This window comes from Erinaceus europaeus, chromosome 21 (assembly GCF_950295315.1).
Source record: "Erinaceus europaeus chromosome 21, mEriEur2.1, whole genome shotgun sequence".
In the NCBI taxonomy this organism is placed as follows: Eukaryota; Metazoa; Chordata; class Mammalia; order Eulipotyphla; family Erinaceidae; genus Erinaceus; species Erinaceus europaeus.
This window is the reverse complement of record NC_080182.1, coordinates 25,511,166-25,526,629: the sequence shown is the minus strand read 5'-3', so window position 1 is coordinate 25,526,629 and position 15,464 is coordinate 25,511,166. Positions and strand designations below refer to the sequence as shown.

Sequence of the window (15,464 nt, the reverse complement as noted above, 5' to 3'; positions counted from 1 at the left end):
GCTTTTCTGGTTGCTCAGACTTTAAAACCTTACTGGTGTATATTTGCAGACCAGGACAATGCAATATATTCCTCTTCTTCTTCTTCTTTTTTTTTTTTTAGTGATAGGCATGTTCCCTGGCTTCACTGTTGGCTATGGTAAACCTTCGTTTTTCACCAGCTGCTAGAAAGGAAAACTAACTATTCAGGGTTATGTGTTTGGATTACGTAAGTGTCTCTAGCCATCGCCCATATCCACCACCAGGTGGCAGTATGTCCCTCTTTCCCAGCAGGTGTTCAATCCAGAACTGAAGACTGAAACTTGGCATTTGTTTTTCTCTGTTATTTTCTGTCTGATTCAGTAGTGTGTGGCCTTTAGGAGGGAGATCTAGGCCTCTCCATCCTTTGATCTCCGGTCTTCCTGTGGAGAACCAGCTGCTTTCTGCTCTGCTCTGCGCAGGACTGGACTGGAACCTTCCCTTTGTGTTGATTGCACCCATGCCTGTGACTCTGTGTGGGGAGGAGGGTTCAGGTCTTGGACATAGTGGCAGAGGACCTAGTCAGGGTTGAATTTTTTTAAAATAAATTATTTATTCATTTTCCCTTTTGGTGCCCTTGTTTTTATTGTTATTGTAGTTATTGTTGTTATTGATGTTGTCGTCATTGGATAGGACAGAGAGAAATGGAGAGAGGAGGGGGAGACAAAGAGGGGGAGAGAAAGACACCTGCAGACCTGCTTCACTGCCTGTGAAGCGACTCCCCTGCAGGTGGGGAGCTGGGGATTTGAACCGGGATCCTTAAGCCGGTCTTCATGCCACGTGCGCTACTGCTGGACTCCCTCGGGGTGGAATTGTTATGTGGAAAACTAGGAAATACTATGCATGTACAAACTGTTGTATTTACTCTCAACTGTTAACCATTAATCCCTCAATAAAGAAATTTTAAAAAGAAGGAAGTTATATTATAAAGAGTCATTTCAAGAAGCTATCTACAACTTGAATACTATTAATATAACCAGTATCTGAAGTGCTACTCCCACCATGAGTAAATTCTCTTTGTCCCTCACATTAATCCCCCAATACACCAACTCCAGTCCAAGTTCTGCTTTATGTTTTCCCTTCTGATTTTGTTTTTCAACTTCTGCCTGAGAGTGAGGTCATCCCATATTCATCCTTTTGTTTCTGGCTTATCTCACTTAGCATGATTTATTCAAGTTCCATCCAAAATGGGATCTAGCAAATGGATCTAGCAAAGTTGCCTCTGTGGGACTCAGTCTGAACTCACACTCTGGTCTGCCTTCCTCAGCCACCCTGTTCCAGCTTCCGTTTCTCCTTCACTGGCCTCTTGCTTAACCAAATACTTGCACACAGATCTTCAACTTAGGGTCTGTTGATGGACCGAAGGCAGCATATTTTTAATTCTTTTTTGTTTTTTATTTTTAGATAGTATTTTTTTTTTTTTGGCCTCCAGGGTTATCATTGGGGCTCGGTGCTGGCACTACAAATCCACTGCTCCTGGAGGCCATTTTTCACTTTTTTTTTTTTTTTGATAGGACAGAGAGGAATTGAGAGGGCAGGGGAAGAGAGAAAGAGAAAGATAAACACCTGCAGACCTGCTTCAGTGCTTGTGAAGCGACCTCTCCCACAGAGGGGAGCCGGGGGCTTGAACTGGGATCCTTGTGCGGGTCCTTGGCGCTTTGTACTATGTGCACTTAACTGGGTGTGTGTGCCACCTAGTACATATCTTCAAAGGTGTGTCCATTCTGTTGGAACATGATGCTGAACTTACTTCACCTCTTCAGCACATGGTAGCACCTCTGCTATGGACCAGGTCATGCCACTGGTGTAAGAACAGATGTCTAGCTTTGCTTCCCCAAGTGTTCCAGATGAACCCACAGTGCTTTCTCTGTGTATGATCAGCCAGCAAATAAAAACTTAACTGGTTTTCAATGTTCCAACTATGAATGTTTTCTATTTTTTTTCCCTTCAAATAAATTATACTGTGGTGATACTGTCTTCCCTTCTTTGGCCAGGGAGATGGCTCCTGCTTGGTCTGTCATTGAGCCTTACCATTGAACTAAGCCACTCACTGACTTCACTTTTGGGAATCGTTATGTAGTTATCTGTTGCAACATAATAAATAGACTGTACCTAGAATTCTGATGGTCAGCACTTGAGAGTGGGATGCTCTCATAGTCTTAACAGAGCTCATTTAAATCCCTCCTAAGTTGTCCTGCCTTGGCTGGGCTCCTTTGCAGCTATGGGGCCTCAGTTAGGACAACAACTCTTTTGTTCTCAGCTGTCTATTATCCCCCAGCAGACTTAACTTGGGCCTGTTCATTGTGGAGAAGGTGGGGTCTGGGGCTGGGAGGTGGTGCACCTGGTTGAGAACACATGTTACCATGTGCAAGGACCCAGGTTCAAGCCCCCAGTCCCCACCTGCAGGATGGAAGCTTCATGAGTGGTGAAGCATTGCTGCAGGTCTGTCTGTTTCTCTCTCCCTCTCTACCTACTCCTTCCATCTTGATTTCTGTCTCTACTAAATAAATGAATGAATGAATGAATGAATGAATGGCAGGGCCTCAAAAGAGGGAGGAGAAGTACATAAGACCTTGAGATTTAGGCGTAGAAACAACACAAAAGTCATACCCATTGAATTTTGTTGGTCATAGCAAGTCATGAAGCCTTGCTATAAGGGACAGGGTGGAGTAGAGAATACGGTCATTTTTGCAATTCCATCTCAGCAGTGAGTTCTGTATTCAGAATCATCTAGGAGGCTAGGAAATAGCTACCTGATAGAGTTCTCACTCTCTTATGAACGAGGACCCTGGTTCGAGCCCCTAGTCACCACACAGGAGAACCATACATAGGGCAACCTTCATGAGCAGTGGAGCTCTGTGAGAGAGCTGTGGCATATCTCTCTCTCTCTCTCATTTTCTCTCTCATTCACTCACACACACACACACACACACACACACACACACACACACACACACACAGCTTCTATCTTAAAAAAAAAAAAAGGATTCTGCTGGGAATTGTGGAATATGCTGGCATGAAGCCCCACTGAAAACCCAGGCAGAACATAAAAAGAAAGAGAAGAAAAAGACAAATGTCACCTGATATTGTTTTGCAGGACTAAGCGGTGATGGACCTACTAGTGACACAGACATTTTCCGGAAAACCTCTGAGCAGCTGGTGAAGTACTTGAACTCAGGAAACTGGTTATTACATAAAAACTTCCTGAAGCAGGAGTTAGTTCAGAGGTTTTTACGCCTCCTGTCTACCCTGCAAGGTAATTTTTTTCTCAAAATATTCAGTGTGTTAAAAATGATTTATGTTCCTTAAAACTCTGGTCTAATACCTATTAAAAGTTAGTTAAGAGGCCAGGTTAAGCGCACATAGCGTGAAGTGCAAGGACTGGTACAAGGATCATGGTTCGAGCCCGGCTCCCCTCCTCCAGAACGGTGGCTTTGAAAGTGGTGAAGCAGGTCTGCAGGCATCTATCTTTCTCTCTCCCTCTCCATCTTCCCCTCCTCTCTCAGTTTCTTTCTGTTTTATTCAATAGCAGCGGCAGCAGCAGCAACAGCAATGGAAAAAAAAAATGGCCACCAGGAGCAGTGGATATGTACTGCAGGCAGAGCCCCAGTGATTACCCTGGAGGCAAAAAGATAAATAAGAATTGAGGGTTAGGGCTGGGGAGACAGCATAATGGTCCTGCAAAAAGACTTCCGTGATTGAGCCTCTGAAGTCCCCCAGGTTCGATCTCCAGCACCACCATAAGCCAGGGCTGAGCAGTGCTCTAGTCTTTCTCATTCTGTATCTTTCTCATTAAGATAAATCAATAAAATATAAAAAGAAAGAATTGAGGGTTAACATAACTATGACTTTGGGAGAACTATGGTGGTTACTGTTGGGGGAAAACAGAACATTCATGGTGGTAGTGGTGTGAAATTATAGCTCTTTTACCTTATACTCTTGTAAAGCACTATTAAATCACTAGTAAACACACACACACACACACACACACTATAGAAAAAAAGAATTGTAGGGAGTTGGGCAGTAGCACAGTGGGTTATGCGCAAGTGGTGTGAAGCACAAGGACCGGCTTAAGGATCCAGGTTCGAGCTCCTGGCTCCCCCACCTGCAGGGAAATCACTTCACAGGCTGTGAAGTAGGTCAAGTGTCTTTCTCTCTCTCTCTCTCTCTGTCTTTCCCTCCTCTCTCCATCTCTCTTTGTCCTATCTAACAACAATGACATCAATAACAACAACAATAAAAAACAAGGGCAACAAAAGGGAAAATAAATAAATATTAAAAAAATGAAAAGAAAAAAAGAATTATGGGTTCAATTACCCTTTCATCATTATTCTTACAAATTTGATTTTTTAAATTATTCTGTTAAGTTGTTGGAAAAGTTTGACGGGGGCTGGGTGATGGTGTATGGTGTACCTGGTTGAGTGCACATGTTAAAGTGTGTAAGGACCTATGTTTGAGCCCTTGGTCCCCATCTGCAAGGGGAAAGCTTTGCAAGTGGGGAAGCAGTGTTGTAGGTGTCTCTGTCTCTCTTTCTATCAACCTCAACCCCTTCCCTCTTTTTTTTTTTTTTTGCCTCCAGGGTTATTGCTGGGGCTCAGTGCCTGCACCAGGAATCCACTGCTCCTGGAGGCCATTTTTTCCTTTTTTTGCCCTTGTTTATCGGTGTTGTTGTTACTATTATTGTTGTCATTGTTGAATAGGACAAAGAGAAATTTAGAGAGGAGGGGAAGACATGGAGGGTGAGAGAAAGACAGACACCTGCAGGTGAAGTGACTCCCATGCAGGTGGGGAGCCGGGGACTTGAACCAGAATCCTTACGCCGGTCCTTGCGCTTTGCACCACATGCAACCACTTCCCTCTTTATTTCTGGCTTTCTCTATCCAATAAATGAAGACAATTAAAACAAATTTTTTAAAGAGCATTAAAAAGTCATGACATATTTTTGCATAGGAATGTAACATCACGACTTTTCCGACAATCCAATATATATCTTCCTATATTTCCGTGTCCCTTAAGCACAATGCTTACTATTTTGAAAAAATGTAAGTAAGCTAGACCTTTCTGACTGCCATAGAACAGTTTATCTTTGCTCTTCTACATTAAGACACCGCCTTCATTCTGCTCTGCTCTGCTCCTGGGCCATGCTCTGTTCTCCTTAGGGTACTTCTAACCTTCCCAAGAAGTTCATAGCCTGTGATTACACTTACAGCTGAGAGTGGTTAAATAGTATGCCCAAAGTGATTAATTACTTGTTACAGTTTCTCCAGTGCTTAAAAATACCAATCAGTAACCACCTGTTAATTACGTATCTGTGTTGGGTTATAGTTGGTAGTGGTGGAAATCATATGAACCTTATTCTGGTGTGTAGTGTATTTTTAAATTTCTTTTCAATTTTCTTTTTTTTTTTTAAATTGATTAAATACTTCTTTCTTTTTAAAAAATAATTATTTATTTATTTCCTTTTGTTGCCTTTGTTGTTTTATTGTTGTAGTTCTTATTGTTGTTGTTACTGATGTTGTTGTTGGATAGGACAGAGAGAAATGGAGAGAGGAGGGGAAGACAGAGAGGGGGAGAGAAAGACAGGCACCTGCAGACCTGCTTCACCGCCTGTGAAGCGACTCCCCTGCAGGTGGGGAGCCGGGGTTCAAACCGGGATCTTTATGCCGGTCCCTGCGCTTTGCGCCACCGCCGGACTCCCTCTTTTCAATTTTCTTAATTTGTGACTGATACATTTTAAGATTTTAAGAAAACAGTGTCAGTTCCACACCACACCCACCACCAAAGTTCTGTATCCTCATCCTCCCACCTTCCAAAGACAACCACCAGAGTTCTCACAAGTCTTATAGCTTGCTTCCTTTTCTTCCCCCCAAGTTCATGTGTATCAGATTTTTAGATTCCACATTTATCCAGTAGGTGTCTTTCATCATTTTACTTGTTTTGCTAAGCACATGTATTCTTATTTTTGAAAGAAATTCCTCCTGACTTGGTCTGCGACATTAATCGTGATTGTGCCAATGCCTTCATCAAATATTTACTGGAAAAGCAGAAGTGGCCTGAAGTGCTTCTGCTGCTGACGCGCAAAGTGAGTGGGGAGCCACCGCTCGGAGACTGCCTCCTCAGAGACTATAGCTTCTTGGACCTCGACCTGTGCTCTGTCATCCCCCACCTCAGTGCCTGGGACCACAGGAGGGCCCTGCTGCTGGGCTGCCTAATCCAAGGCGGAGGTGAGCACGCCCAGAGGGGCGGGCGGCTCTGCAGAGCTGTCCTTTTCCGGGCTTCCTGCTTCCTGTTGCTTTTTAAAGATTTTTTATTTTTAATTGGGATTATACTTTACATGGGACAGCAAGTACAATTGTTGGTACATGTGTAAAATCGCTCAGTTTTCTGCAAAACACTTCACCCCCCCCAGGTCCTCCTCCACCATCACGCACCAGGACCTGAACTCCCTACCCCATACATGCGCACAGAGCCCTCTACTTTGATGCAGTACAACAAACCCAGCCTAAGTTCTGCTTTGTGTTTCCCTTTCTGTTCTTATTTCTCAACTTCAGTCCGTGAGTGAGATCATCTCACAATTATCCTTCTCTTTCTGGCTTACCTCCCTTAACATGGTTCCTTCAAGTTCCATCCAAGGTGAGAGGAAGAAGGTGAATTGACTATTTTTAATAGCTGAGTAGTATTCCAATATATATATCACAACGTAGCTATTCATCTGTTGTTGGACACCTAAGTTGCTTCCAGGTTTTGGCTATTACAAATGGTGCTGCCAACAGACATATGAAAAAATACAGGCTCCTCTTGCTATGTAAGAGTGACAGGGTTGGTTCTTATGGGTGTTGCCCTCTAAAAACTGCATTTTGGCGATTTCCCCTTTTCCTCTTAGGTAAGGAAACATCCTGACCATCCCTGGTCTTGCCCCTACACTTGTGCATTGAGGGCCCTTGTGAGCTCGGAGGCATTCTTTCTTAATAGGCTGGGATTTGGGACACTTATTTTGAAAGAAATAGTCAAATAATTGGTGGGTGTGTGTCTGGAGTGTGCAGACAGCTTGCTGGATTGCATTTCATTTTAAAGCTAATTTAAAAACACTAGCTTCCTCCTGTCTCCATCAACCTTCCTCCCCCCCTCCCCTCCCCCCATACACACACCACTACCAACTGCATGGTCTGGGACATGCTATTTTTGCCTCCATGTCCTCATTTATAAAGTGGGGATATAATGGTCCCTCTTTCTTGGGGCTGTTTTGAATATTGAATTTATGCATAGCCTCTGGGAAATCTGTCTTCTTGGCCTTAATGGTTTTCTGCGTAGGGGCTGGCTCCATCTAGGACTTTCAGTAGGTAGATGGAAGGCCTTCTACAGCCTTCTTTTTTCCTCAAAGCCAGCCCTTGTGTGTGGAATGTTACTACCTCTGCCCCGAAACCATGACTGCTGTGACCTTCTTGTTTACCCCCTTGATTCAGTCAGCGCCAACTGAGCTTGTGCCTGGGCTCAGATGCTAGGAAGCAAGGAAGAGAGGAATGGATGCATATAGCTGGAGGGGCATGCAGGAAGGGTGCAGATATAGGTGGGCAGAGGCTGGGGCCTACTGGTGCAGAGGGGCTTCGTGGACTCAGCTCAGAGGGAGGCCATGTGGGAAGTGAGGAGGTGTCAGGGAGGATGGCAGGATGGGTGTTCTCCAGTAGAATCTTCATAGACGCAAAGGATGTAGGAAGCAACATTCCTGATCGCCAGTTCGGTGTCAGGTACGGGGTCACAGGAGCACTGGCATTTCACATGCTCACAGCTGTGTCCGCACTCCAGGGGCGGTGGAAACACATGGTCTTGTGATGGCACAAGAGGGGCAGCTGGAGAGGTGGCAGAGGTGAGGGCCATGGCGCATGGGGCACCTGAAGGAACCGGGTTTCCACCTTGAGGGTCTAGGAAGGGTGGCGGTGGCGGAGGTTCAGAAGTTGGGGGAGACTTTGGAATAAGTGGCAGTCGGGAACGTGCTTCTCTCAGGTGAGCCCTCTACCTCTAGTACCTTGCCACGGCAGGGGTCTCACTGTGCCCCTCTCTACCTCCCCAGCCTTGCCTGAGGGCCTCCGGGAGAAGCAGGAGAGGCCCCTCACCATGTGCCTGAAGCGTGAGGACTTCGAGCTGGCTTTCACCCTCCTGACGAAGGGTGCAGATCCCCGCAACATTTCTTTCACGGAAGGCGACACGCCTCTGCATGCAGCACTCCACATCTTTTTAGAAGTCAAAGGTAAGCACTTGGGTTTTCAACTTGTGGTGCTGGGCCTTGACCATGTGTGCGATTCTGCTTTCCAGGCCAAATTTTTCATGCTTTTAATTTTAGACACAGAGAGACCTAGAGGGAGGGAAAGACACCTGTAATACTTGTTTCACCACTTGTGACCCATCCCCCTCTGCAGTTGGGGAGCAGGGGCTCAAACCCATGTCCTTATACATTGTAATGTGTGCACTTAACCAGGCGTGCTACTGTCCTGTCCCCAGAAAGGTGTATTTCTAGGACAGGCCTGCCTGTGTCTCCTACTCTTTCACCTGTAGCTTGTTGGGGAAAGTGGCTAGTGAGTGGTTATTGGGGATTAAGATATCTTAAGTTGGGGGTTGGGCGGTGGCGCAGTGGGTTAAGCGCATGTGGCGCAAAGCGCAGGGACCGGCATATGGATCCCGGTTCAAGCCCCCAGCTCCCCACCTGCAGGGGAGTTGCTTCACAGGCGGTGAAGCAGGTCTGCAGGTGTCTATCTTTCTCTCCCCCTCTGTCTTCCCCTCCTCTCTCCATTTCTTTCTGTCCTATCCAACAACGAACAACATCAACAATGGCAACAATAATAACCACAATGCGGCTACAACAACAAGGGCAACAAAAGGGGAAAAAAAAAATGGCCTCCAGGAGCGGTGAATTCATGGTGCAGACACTGAGCCCAGCAATCCTGGAGGGAAAAAAAAAAAGATATCTTAAGTTTCAGAATTGATAGTCTATAACGGATAAATTCTGTCCATTGTGTACACCATTTTCAAGGGTGCTGGCATAAAGGATCTTACTGGACTACTACAGGTTAATTTCAGGATTTCTCACCGTTGATATGGCTGAGATTCGGTCTGGATAATTCTCCTTTTGGTCTAGGGGCTGTTCCATGTGTTGTGGGAAATTTTGCTCTATCCTTGGCCCCCACTCACTAGAAGGCATCGTGCCTTCCTTATTGTGACAATCAGAGATGTCTCCAGCATTGCTGAATACCTCTTAAGAAATAAGCTTCCCCCAGTTGAGAGTCACTAGGCTATTAGGTGGTATCATGTTTGGTGGTGATGGTGATGAGGATTCTGAGATGCGCCCAGACAAGCTCCTTCTCAAACCCAGGGGTCTTCTGTTCCCTGCAGGAGTGACTCAGCACTCACAAGGTTTTGTTTGTGTCTTTCAGCTGAGATTGGCTTTAACTTCCTCAACCACCTGTTGAATCTCTTCTGGTTAAACCCCACGGAATTTTACTACCTCAGCCCCAACATCCAGGACAGCAACGGGAACACATTGATGCACATCCTCTTCCAGAAGGGCAAGATAAAGCACATGAAGAAGCTGATAGAACTCCTGGTGAAGTTTGACATCAACTTCAACCTGAAGAACAAAGAAGGCAAAGACGTACGGCACCGGATCAAAAAGAATGACACTTTGCTGTTGGCCTGGAACAAAGCTCTTATAGAGAACAGGCGGAGGATCCGGCAGGAATCTGCAGCCCACGCAGGGAAGTTCTCGAGGCCTTCCGTCCCGAGCCACACACCTCAGCTCAAGTCCCAGGGCTCCTTCAAGCCGGTGCCATGCAATGGCACAGCCATAGCCCAGCTCAAAGAAGCAGCGGCTCCAGAGAGCTGGGAGCCACTCCCAGAAGTCCAGGTGATGAGGCCAGAGCCTAGAGTCTTAGGACCCCGGTCTCTGAGAGAGCGTCTTGTGCAGGACATCACAGTTTTGATTCAGCACATTGAACTAGATGGGTCTCTCCCAGAGGACAGTCCTCAGGGTTCCAAGCCCATGGTGGTAGGAGGTGCAGCAGAAGTAAAGAAAGGCCAACTCCAGCAGACTCTGCGGGCTCGGGGCTCAGACTGCAGTGGGAACAGCCATAAAGCAGGGGATGGACATGCTCAAGCAGGCCTCGAGGCTTTTCAGCTCACTCCTGCCTTCCACAGAGGGAGGGAGCACAGCGAGGACCAGGAGGACTGGGCCGTACAGGAGCTCGAGGTCTGCCTCCAGGACTTCGATAACATGACGTGGGAGATCGAGTGCACTTCGGAAATGCTCAAGAAGTTGTCCAGCAAGGTCATGACGAAAGTCATAAAGAAGAAAATCATCCTTGCCATCCAGCAGCTGGGGAATGGTGAGTGGACCCAGGGTCTGCAGAAGCGGCTGAAGCACCTGAAAGGCAGCATTCAGCTCTTTGAAGCCAAGCTAGATAAAGGAGCCCGGATGCTGTGGGAGCTGGCCATTGACTTCTCCCCTCGATGCAGCGAGAACCCCGAGAAGATTATCGCCACAGAGCGGAACTCTAACTCCACCGAGAAATCCGGGAGGATCTACACAGAAATCATCCGCATATGGGACGTCGTCTTGGACCACTGCAAGCTGTCGGACTCCATCAGGGCCATCTGCAATGCCTATAACAGGGGCATGTCTTGCGTCCTGCGGAAGAAGCTGAAGGGGATCAGCAGAGGGCCAGTGTCAGCCAATGTGAAAATCCAAAAGCGAATCCCTCGATGCTACGTGGAGGATGTGGAGGCAGAGAGGTGCAGGAGCCGGTCGAACCCCGAGTACTTCCCCCCTGCCAGCGCGGTGGAGACAGAGTATAACATCATGAAGTTCCACAGCTTCAGCACCAACATGGCCTTCAACATCCTTAACGACATGACAGCGACAGTTGAGTATCCCTTCCGGGTGGGCGAACTGGAGTATGCGGTCATCGACCTCAACCCCCGCCCACTGGAGCCCATTATCCTCATTGGCCGGAGTGGCACTGGGAAGACCACCTGCTGCCTGTACAGGCTGTGGAAGAAATTCCATGCTTACTGGGAAAAAGCCGAGCAGGCAGGAAGCCCGCTACTGGCCAAACAGATCTGGCCGAAGAGGAAGATGGAAGTGGAACCCAGAAAGGAAGATCCAGAAGCAGAGGAAGGGGAGGAGGAAGAGGAAGATTTCACAGACATGGAGGCATCAAACAGCACGGATGAGGAGCAGGAGAGTGAAGACTCTGCAGGGGCAGCCAGCAGGGAGTCAGTGCGGCAACACCAAGGCCAGGGTCAAGCAGCAGAGGTCAGCACGCCAGAGCATCCCCAACAACTGGAGCATTTACACCAGATCTTTGTGACCAAGAACCACGTCCTGTGCCAGGAGGTGCAGAGGAATTTCATTGAGCTCTCCAAGTCTACCAAGGCCACCGGTCACTACAAGCCCCTGGAACCTAATGTTCACAAACTCCAGGACCTGAGGGACGAGAACTTCCCTCTGTTTGTCACTTCCAAGCAGCTGCTCCTCCTCCTTGATGCTTCACTCCCTAGACCCTTTTTCCTGAGAAATGAAGATGGTAGTTTGAAAAGAAGTATCGCAGGCTGGAGCACGCAGGAAGAGTTCATCATCCCCACCTGGCAGGAGGACGAAGAGGAGACAGAGACCGATGGAGAGTGCAGTGAAGACGACAGAGCTGCAGAGCCACGCCTGGGTGACAGTGACCCCCGGGTGTATGTGACATTTGAGGTATTCACCAATGAAATATGGCCCAAAATGATCAAAGGGAAAACCTCTTACAACCCTGCACTTATTTGGAAAGAAATAAAATCTTTTCTGAAGGGGTCTTTTGAGGCCCTCAGCAGCCCTGAGGGGATACTGACTGAAGAGGCATACAAGAAACTAGGGAGGAAACGGTCCCCCAATTTCAAAGAAGACCGGAGCAAGATCTACAATCTCTTCTGTCTGTATCAGCAGATCAGGTCTCAGAAAGGCTATTTTGATGAAGAAGACGTTCTGTACAACCTGTCCCAGAGACTTTCGAAGCTTAAGGCGCTCCCATGGTCCATCCATGAGCTTTATGGCGATGAGATTCAGGACTTCACCCAAGCTGAGCTGGCACTGCTGATGAAGTGTATCAATGATCCCAACGCCATGTTCCTTACTGGAGACACAGCACAGAGTATCATGAAGGGCGTGGCCTTCCGCTTCAGTGATCTGTGCTCACTGTTCCACTATGCCAGCAGAAATACTGTAGACAAGCAGTGTGCTGTTCGGAAACCTAAGAAGATACACCATCTGTACCAGAATTACAGGTCCCACTCGGGTATGTCTGGCCTGGCCTGGCCTGGCCTGGCCTATAGGGAAGTATTGGGGTATAGCCCTTGAGCTTTTTTTTTTTTTTTTTTTTGCCTCCAGGGTTATTGCTAGGGCTCAGTGCCTGAACCATGAATCCACTGCTCCTGAGGCCATTTTTTCCCCTTTTGTTGTAGCCTCATTGTTGTTGTTGATGGCATTCTTTGTTGGATAGGAAAGAGAAATGGAGAGACGAGACGAGAGGAAGACAGAGAGAGGGAGAGAAAGATAGACACTTGCAGACTTGCTTCACTGCCTGTGAAGTGATTCCCTTGCAGGTGGGGAGCCGGGGGCTCAAACCGGGATCCTTATGCCAGTCCTGTGCTTTGTGCCACGTGTACTTAACCCGCTAGGCTGCTGCCCGACCCCCCTCTTGGGCTGTTTATAAAAGTATGAGCAAGCAGCTTTCCTCCCAAGGAGCAGCAGACAAAAATGGGAGAAGTGGTGGGAGAAGACGCGCCCTTACGTACTTTTGTCTTATGCTTCTGCTGTGCCTCTAATTTGTGCCAAGCACAGTGCTAAGCAGATTATTCCTAAGAATCTGTGTTCAATCCTCATAGTCCTATGACGTAGACATTCTCACTTCACAAGAAAAGTGGCCTTTTTTTTTCCACTTTTTTTTTTATTAGGATAGAGAGAAATTGAGTGTGTGTGGGGGGAGACAGATGAAGAGAGACACTTGCAGACCTGCTTCACCACTTGTGGAGCGTCTGCTCTGTAGGTAGGGAGCAGGGGCTTGGACTCGAGTCCTTGTGCATGGTGTGATGTGTGCACTCAACTGGGTGTGCAGCTGCCTGGTTCTGGGATAGTTTTTTATGAAGTGCCTGCTGTATGTTTCTTTTCAGTCAGCATCACTGTCATTGTTACTTCAGAGCTTAGGAAAGATGGATAAAGAGAGACCCAGGGAGAATGTTCTTCAGAAAATCTTTTCTCAAGTTCTAGAGAATTTTCTTAGTGTAGTCCTTAGTATAGTGGGAGTGAGCCTTTTGGAAAAGGGTTATGGAGACCTGAGCTGCTGCCCTCAACTAATGCAGTCAGAGCAGTAATGAGAGGGGGCAGGGTGATTCTTGTTTCCTTACCATCTATTCCAGCCCTTCTGTTAGCATTCGAACACTTCTAATTGTTTAGAATACATTTCTACCTTGAGTTTTCTTTTTTTATTATTTTAATTTTTTATCATCTCTATTTATTTATTGGATAGAGATAGCCAGAAATCGAGAGAAAAGGGGAAGTAGATGTAGAGAAACAGAGAGAAACCTGCAGCATTGCTTCGCCGCACAAAAAGCTTTTCCCCTGTAGGCTGGGACTGCAGGGTTGAACCTGGGACCTTGCTCATGTGGTAGCCGCACCGCCACCCAGCCCCTTGGGTTTTCTTTAGGAGGTGATGTGCCGAGGTTGGGAAGAAATCTACGGGACCTTTTAACACAGCAACACATTGCTTCCCTCCACTCACTGTACCCAGAGTAATAAGACTCAGGGGGTCAGCCTTTCACAGGAACTTGAAATTGGCTTACAACTGAACATATTGTCATGGTCAATACTGCTCAGAAAAAAAAAGGCAGAAAACCCGCTCATGTTGTCATGTTCTACAATAGATGATGTGTTCTGTTTTGTACCAGGAATCCTCAATCTGGCATCTGGAGTGGTAGACTTGCTCCAGTTCTATTTTCCAGAATCTTTTGATCGCCTTCCCAGGGATTCTGGTCTCTTTGATGGTCCCAGGCCAACTGTCCTCGAGTCTTGTAGTGTAAGTGACTTGGCAATTTTGCTCCGAGGGAACAAAAGGAAAACCCAACCGATCGAATTTGGGGCCCACCAGGTGAGCACTTTGAGATTGTACATTTTGAAAGAAAAAAAAAAGGCAGTTTGCAAGGAAAAAAAAAACTTTGAAAGACTGATTTACTCCACAAGGTAGAATTCAGTAGCCCTTTCCCAGAATGTGTAATACAAGAAGCAGGTGAGCGAGCAAGTATTACTACTATCTTATTTATTTTTATTTTTTATTACTATCTTTATTTATTGATTGGATAGAGACAGTCAGAAACAAAGAGGGAAGGGAGGGATAGAGAGGGTGAGAGACAGAGAAACACCTGCAGCACTGCTGTACCACTTGTGAAGCTTTCCCCCTGTAGGTGGGGACTGGGGGCTTGAACCCAGTTCCTTGCACATTGTAACATGTGCGCTCAACCAGGTGCACCACCAACCGGCCCCGTATTTCTACTTTGTTTATCTATGCTGGCTACATCTCTTTAAAGACATTACTTACTTCTCATAGAAATTGACTGAATATTACTAAGCTTCCCCTTTGTAGAAATTAATGTTGTTGTTTTAATCTTACACCTTCCCCCTCTTTTTTTTTTTTTAAAGGTAATCCTTGTAGCAAATGAAACTGCGAAAGAGAAAATTCCAGAAGAGTTGGGGTTAGCACTTGTGCTGACGGTTTATGAAGCAAAAGGCTTAGAGTTTGATGATGTTCTCCTTTACAACTTTTTCACTGATTCTGAGGTATGTCCTGAATTCTTTTCACATGATGCATGCATATGTGGGGGCTATACTTTTCATTCTAGGGAAGAGAATTTGGAGCTGAGTTGAAGAGAATTGGTCACAGGTGCCTGTTTCTGTTTGGGGGCATCCTCCGTTTGGGTTGGGGCTTTGTGTGTTTGGATGTGGGTTTTGACGGTGACTGTGAATTGTTTCACAGTTTGTCCTGGGCTGGTTCTCCCCGTGCCCTGCCCTCTTGTATTCATCTTCTTCTGAAAACCTGATACTCAAGTGCCACATTTGGTTTTCACTAGCTGATTTATCCTTGATTCCCAAGGATGCTCAAGCTGCAGTGAGCTCCAAGAGCCTTACAAATGAAGGCAAGGTTAGCAAAGTCCAACCTATGAGGACATAGCTGGGCAAGGTCTGTTCATAGAATGAGAACTCCGGGAAGACAAAAGAGGCTTGCCTCCTGCCTGCTGAACCAGGTAATGCGGGGGACAGCCACCCTGCCCAGGAGATCCCTTCTGGCATGGCTTCACCTCTACTGCTTGCCACCCACACAGACAATGGCAGCACAATAGATTGACCCCCATTGATCTCTGCGCCAGCCCACTG

The 15,464-nt window shown here is 46.7% G+C and overlaps 1 protein-coding gene across 5 annotated transcripts in view; it reads left to right on the top strand.

Moving 5' to 3' along the window:
* The window catches only part of TRANK1 (tetratricopeptide repeat and ankyrin repeat containing 1), a 104,878-nt gene that overhangs the window by 59,111 nt on the left and 30,303 nt on the right, over positions 1-15,464 (top strand). For all 5 annotated transcript variants that reach the window (XM_060180570.1, XM_060180569.1, XM_060180568.1 and 2 more), the window contains 6 exons: positions 3,114-3,272; positions 5,986-6,240; positions 8,085-8,261; positions 9,442-12,336; positions 13,985-14,184; positions 14,733-14,870. In XM_060180570.1, the coding sequence (XP_060036553.1) occupies positions 3,114-3,272; positions 5,986-6,240; positions 8,085-8,261; positions 9,442-12,336; positions 13,985-14,184; positions 14,733-14,870 (3,824 nt within the window). The remainder of the gene's footprint in view (positions 1-3,113; positions 3,273-5,985; positions 6,241-8,084; positions 8,262-9,441; positions 12,337-13,984; positions 14,185-14,732; positions 14,871-15,464) is intronic.